Source organism: Eleutherodactylus coqui, chromosome 7 (genome assembly GCF_035609145.1).
Source record: "Eleutherodactylus coqui strain aEleCoq1 chromosome 7, aEleCoq1.hap1, whole genome shotgun sequence".
Lineage (NCBI taxonomy): Eukaryota > Metazoa > Chordata > Amphibia > Anura > Eleutherodactylidae > Eleutherodactylus > Eleutherodactylus coqui.
Genome location: NC_089843.1, coordinates 149,922,666 through 149,929,245, shown reverse-complemented (window position 1 = coordinate 149,929,245; position 6,580 = coordinate 149,922,666). Strand labels below are relative to the sequence as shown.

The 6,580-nt window shown below is 45.1% G+C and overlaps 1 protein-coding gene across 1 annotated transcript; it reads left to right on the top strand.

Annotated features, from left to right (window-relative positions):
• Positions 1 to 209: 209 nt before the first annotated feature.
• LOC136573545 (uncharacterized) lies at positions 210 to 5,947 on the top strand. Its single transcript, XM_066574821.1, has 2 exons — positions 210 to 5,568; positions 5,835 to 5,947. Exon 1 carries the CDS (start codon positions 210 to 212, stop codon positions 5,235 to 5,237), a length of 5,028 nt encoding a protein of 1,675 aa, XP_066430918.1. The 3' UTR covers positions 5,238 to 5,568; positions 5,835 to 5,947.
• The last annotated feature ends 633 nt before the right edge of the window (positions 5,948 to 6,580 follow it).

The window sequence follows — 6,580 nt, the reverse complement described above, 5'->3', positions numbered from 1 at the left end:
GTGAGAATATACATCATGTGAATGAAATCATTGACATGAATGGCTTCTGTTCTCTGCATATTATGTACGCAAATACGCTGGTGTGAACGAGCCCTTACTGTACTGTCTTATAATCGGCCCTTTGAAGTTCACCAAAAACCTGATGTGGCCCTCGGTGAAAATGAGTTTGACACCCCTGCTATAGAGCATGGCGTTCGTCATTCAGAAATATGATCAAAGATCTCGACCTGTCTGTAAGTGAAGAAGTCGACCTCCTAGTCAAATGGTTAGGCAACGAGTCAGCAGAACATGCAAAGCGAATTAGAGACATCAACATTAACTACCCAAGCAGAGGACTAAAAATGATATGGGAAAGACTGGAGGAGTGTTATGGCTCAACAGAAGTGGTAGAAAATGCACTCTTCAAAAGGATTGAGGATTTTCCTAAGATTCCCAATAAAGGATTTCAGAAGCTGAGAGAATTAAGTGACCTGCTGATGGAACTCGAAGTTGCTAAAGGTGAGGGAGACTTGCAAGGTCTCGCATTTTTAGACACAGCACGTGGTGTCAACCCCATTGTACAGAAATTACCTTACAGTCTACAAGAAAAGTGGATTACTCAAGGCTCCAAGTACAAACAACAGCACAACGTCTCATTCCCTCCATTCTCCTTTTTTGTGGATTTCATAAGCCAACAATCAAAGACTAGGAACGACCCAAGTTTTGACTTCTCAACATTTGAAACCACTTACATCAGAACTAACAAACCTGCTTCACTTCGTAACCTGAAAGCTACACCTGTTGCAGTACACAAAACCAGCATATCTGCTGTGCATCCCTCAACAAGAGACCCTTGCAAAGACTGCCCTCTACATAAGAAGCCTCACCCATTGCAGAAATGTAGAGGATTCAGGGAAAAAACTCTTAAGGACCGGAAAGCCTTTCTCAAGGAAAACCAGATTTGCTACAAGTGTTGTGCCTCAACATCTCATAGGGCGAAGGACTGTACAGCAAACATCGAGTGTTCAGAATGTCATAGTAAGGAGCATACCACGGCCTTACATCCTGAGCCCGCCCCATGGACTCTCACGCCTTCAGACCAGGCTACAGAGCATGGCGGGGAGGAGAAAGTCACAGTACTTCCTGAAGTGTCACCCCAGTGTACCCAAGTCTGTGGAGAGGGCCTCAGAGGTAAATCCTGCTCTAAGATTTGTCTTGTTAAAGTTTATCCAATTGGACACAAAGAAATGGCTGTAAGGTTGTATACCATTCTTGACGATCAAAGCAACAGGTCCCTTGCCAGCTCTACTTTCTTCGACATCTTCGACATTGAAGGACATAGCTCTCCATATTCACTTAAGACTTGCACAGGTGTGACTGAAGAAGCCGGAAGAAGAGCTACTGGTTTTCAAATAGAATCCATGGATGGTGAAACATCCCTGCCTCTACCTAAACTGATAGAATGTAATCAAATTCCAAACAACAGAGAGGAGATTCCAACGCCTGAAGCAGCATTACCACATAAGCACTTGAAGACCATGGCCCATCTCATCCCTGCCTTAGATCCTAAGGCTCAAATAGTGCTTCTGCTTGGAAGGGACATCATAAGAGTCCACAAGGTCAGAAAACAGGTAAATGGCCCTCACAATTCTCCATTTGCACAGAAACTAGACCTAGGATGGGTCATTGTAGGTGACGTCTGCCTAGGAAATGTCCACAAACCATCCACGGTAAATTCCTATTGCACTAATACACTGGAAAATGGACGTCCATCCTTCTTCCAGCCTTGTCCTAACAGGTTCCTTATAAGAGACACACCTAGCAGTATTTCATACTCTGACTCTACGGAAATCGGGACCCATTTCTGTGACGAAGACAGAGACCACTTAGGGTGCACAGTGTTCCAGAGGACAAAGGACGACCACAAAATCGCCCCCTCTATTGAAGACGAAGCCTTCTTGGACATAATGGAACAAGGCTTTTTCAAAGATGAAGCAAACAATTGGGTGGCACCACTTCCTTTCAAAACTCAGAGACGCCATCTCCCCGACAACAGAGATCAAGCACTGAAGCGCTTTTTCTCACTCAGACGCAACCTTCTAAGAAGGCCAGATATGAGTGAACATTTCTTCACATTCATGGGGAAGATATTTGGAAACGGTCATGCGGAAGTTGCTCCACCTCTAAGAGAAAAGGAGGAACACTGGTACCTGCCAATCTTTGGTGTCTACCACCCTAAGAAGCCAGGACAGATCCGGGTAGTATTTGACTCCAGTTCACAGTATGAAGGAGTCTCCCTCAATGATGCTCTCATGACCGGACCAGACCTCAATAACACACTATTAGGAGTGCTCATTAGGTTCCGTAAAGGATTAATTTCCATTGTTGCCGACATACAGCAGATGTTTCATTGTTTTCTAGTGAAAGAAGAACATAGGAACTTCTTGAGATTCTTCTGGTTTAAAGACAACGACCAAACCAAAGACATAATGGAATACCGAATGAAAGTACATGTTTTTGGCAACAGCCCATCTCCTGCAGTCGCCATCTATGGACTCAAAAGGTCTGCCCGAGAAGGTGAAGAAGAATATGGACAAGATGTCAGGCAGTTTGTAGAAAGAGACTTTTATGTGGACGATGGCCTGAAATCACTTCCATCACCAGATGCAGCAATCGACCTACTCAAAAGAACCCAAAGTATGCTTGCTTGTTCGAACCTCAAACTCCATAAGATAGCTTCAAACAGCAAGGCTGTCATGAAAGCCTTTCCCACTCAAGATCACGCCAATGACCTGAAGGATCTAGACTTGGCAACGGCCACAATACCCTTGCAGCGCAGCCTAGGGCTCAACTGGGACCTCAACAACGACACCTTTACCTTTCAGGTGGATCAAAAGCCAAAACCATTCACACGACGCGGTGTCCTATCTACGATCAACAGCATCTACGACCCGCTTGGGTTTGCAGCTCCCGTGACCATTCAAGGTAAGATGCTGCTCAGAGACTTGACTGCAGATACATGCGATTGGGACTCCCCACTTTCCCCAGAGAAGGAGACATTGTGGGTAAAGTGGAGAGACTCCCTGGTAGCATTATCCGACCTACACGTTCCTAGGCCGTATGCACACGTGCCTATTGCAGAGGTCAAGTCTAAAGAGCTGTGTGTATTTTGTGATGCCTCAGTGAAAGCAATTGCTGCAGTTGCCTACCTCAAAACGATTGACATTAAGGGCCAGACACATATTGGGTTTGTGATTGGAAAGGCAAAACTGGCACCATCTCCTGAGCCTACCATACCGAGGCTGGAGCTTTGTGCTGCCGTTCTGGCAGTAGAACTAGCTGAACTCATTGTGACAGAAATAGATATGACACTTGATGACACAGAATTTCATACAGATAGCAAAGTAGTGCTGGGCTACATTTACAATGAGTCTAGGAGATTCTATGTGTATGTGCATAACAGAGTCCATAGGATTAGAAAGTCATCAAAACCTACTCAGTGGCGCTATGTACCGACTGATCACAACCCAGCAGATCATGCTACAAGAGCTGTACCAGCACCACTCCTTAAAGATACCACATGGCTCACAGGGCCAACTTTCCTTTATAAACCAGTACTGGATACTCACAAGAAAAGCACCTATGAACTGCTAGACCCAGATTCCGATGCAGAGGTTCGCCCTCAAGTTTCCACGCTCATTACGACACTTTCTAGCAAACAGCTGGGATCTACACGTTTTAACAGGTTCTCAACTTGGAAGTCACTAAACCGCGCTGTAAGTTGCTTAATTCATATCGCCAGAACCTTCAGAGCCACGCCAGCAAGATCAAGTCATTGCAGAGGTTGGCACCGCTGTCCAAAGGGCTATACAGTGGATGAACTTACACAGGCCAAGGACGTTGTCATCCATTGTGTGCAACAAGAGATTTACGCAAGAGAACTAGAATCACTCCAAAATCAAAAGAATGTGCCTAAAGATAGTTCCCTCAGGAAACTTGACCCATATATAGATGCTAATGGACTGTTGAGAGTTGGAGGACGTGTCTCAAATGCACAGCTTGATAGTAACGAGTGCCATCCTGTAATACTCCCTAACGATCATGTTGCGTCTCTACTTGTGCGGCATTACCATGAACAGACTAAACACCAGGGACGTTTGTTCACTGAGGGAGCTCTATGTACAGCTGGATTTTGGATAGTTGGAGCCAAAAGACTTGTGAGTAATGTCATTTTCAGATGTGTTACATGCCGGAAACTCCGTGGTACGTTTCAGTCGCAGAAAATGGCTAGCCTCCCTGCTGACCGACTCAGCACTGAACCACCGTTCACAAATGTTGGGCTCGACGTGTTTGGCCCATGGTCCGTCACCACGCGGCGCACTAGAGGAGGCGAAGCAAACAGCAAACGCTGGGCTGTCCTATTCACTTGTATGAGCATCAGGGCAGTGCACATAGAAGTTATGGAGTCTTTGGACACATCCAGCTTCATAAATGCATTAAGACGCTTCATTTCTATAAGAGGTCCAGTCAAGCAAATCCGTTCTGATAGAGGTACCAATTTCATTGGAGCGTGTAAAGAGTTGAATATTCCCTCAAACATTGACAGCGACCATGTAAGAAGATATCTTGCGAACCAAGGTTGCACATGGTCATTTAACCCTCCACATTCTTCTCACATGGGCGGCTCATGGGAGCGTATGATCGGCATAGCACGTAGGATCCTTGATTCGATATTCCTCCACGAGGGCACTTCAAGACTCACCCATGAGACCCTCACAACTCTTATGGCTGAAGTAGTAGCTATCATAAATGCGAGACCATTAATGCCAATATCCAGAGATCCAGATGACCCTCCTTTGCTAACTCCTTCTACTCTACTCACGCAAAAGTTCCATGCAATTACAGCTCCTGCTGGTGAGTTTGATTCTAAAGACTTGTACAAGTGTCAATGGAGACGGGTACAAAGCTTGGCAAATGTGTTTTGGGAAAAGTGGAGGAAACAATACATCTCAACTTTACAGACTAGGAATAAGTGGCATTCCAGTAAACCCAACATGGAAGTTGGCAATGTTGTTCTTGTCAAGGACTCTCAGTCAAAAAGAAACGAATGGCCTATGGGACTCATAACCAAGGTTTTTCCTAGTGAAGACGGGAAAGTCAGAAAGGTGGAAGTCAAATTGTGCAAACAAAATGAGCCTAAACTCTTCTTCAGACCTGTTACAGAACTAATTTTATTACTCACAACGAAGAGGTCTTAATGTGGTAACCTTGGGTTACCAGACGGGGAGTGTCATGCCTTTGGCAGTCTCTGTTCAGTAAAATTGTCTGTACTGTATAAGGTATATGATATTGCTTTATTTCTGGCATTATTAGATGGACTTTCTGTTAGGGCTCCATCTAGTGTGCATTCACATACTGAGCCTCAGTGTATTTTGTCCTCTGAGGGATGCTGTACCTTTTACCCATGACCTCAGTGACATCATCAGCTCAGCCCACAGTAGCCATTTTCTGGCACATTCCCTCCATGTCTGGACTGCTCTAGAGACCCTCTGCAAACCTTTATTATCCAGGCTCACAGTGGCATCGTCGGTATGTGATAACTTCTACCTGATGTCCTACTCTTAGCATCCTGTGTATATATGTTTCCAGTTCCATGATTATACCACTTCTATAGTTTCTAGTCTTGTGTGTGTTATTCAGATAGCATAGCATGTGTCCTAGTGTATGCGCATGCACACTTATCATCCCTCATGGCTGTATTACATGCTTCCTGTCTTCTCACATGTATGTAATGTATTCTATGTACTGCTATGTTAGTGTACATTGCTAAGTGCATCATTTTCTTTGTTCTACAGTTTTACCTCTACCTTGCAATAAAGTTGAAAGCGGACATTGCTCCATCGTCATTGTGTTGCAGGGAAGGTTATCTGCCTGTCTACTTATGCTCCACTCATAGGGAGGACAGAACACCGGGCATCTATCCATATCGCCCAGGCGTGATACAATTTATCATAGCCTGACGGCTCATCTAGAAACCTCATTCTCTCCATACGCTCTATTTCGTGGATCATTGTTATTTTTAGTGGAGTGCATTTTTTAGGCAGCACACAAGGGGGAGACAGCGGTCTACCAAAATCTAGTTGGCTGCTGCTGTTGTGGCTTTCTTTTTTTTTTTAAAAAAAGGTAGGTTCCGTTCTTCCATGGTGAGAAATAGGCAGGGAGGTTCCATTTTTGCCAGCTGGGGAATGCTTATAGGCAAGGCCTTATCCCTGGTGGTGCATGTAACGTCAGACCACGTTTCAGACATGCAGCAGCAGCGGCGGTGACGGCAGCAGCAGCATTCAGTCCGTCAGTGGCTGACAAACGAGCTCCATGCAAGTTTACATTAAACAGACACATTTCTTCCTTTACTGTATTGACTGCAGTCTGTAATCGAGCGGTTGAACTGTTTCTGTGTCCATGCATTGAATAAAGCAATACATCCTTGTAAAGTAGGCGTCCGTTCGTTGGAGTTCTTTGCTCCCCGAGTGTTGCTCCATCTCTAAGCATTGGCCTGGATCTTCATGGACGAATGCTGCCCATCCCACGTGGAGTGTGTATC

What these genes read in the sequence shown, in the direction of transcription:
- LOC136573545 (XM_066574821.1), top strand. Translation starts at nt 210, where the DNA reads ATGATCAAAGATCTCGACCTGTCTGTAAGTGAAGAAGTCGACCTCCTA.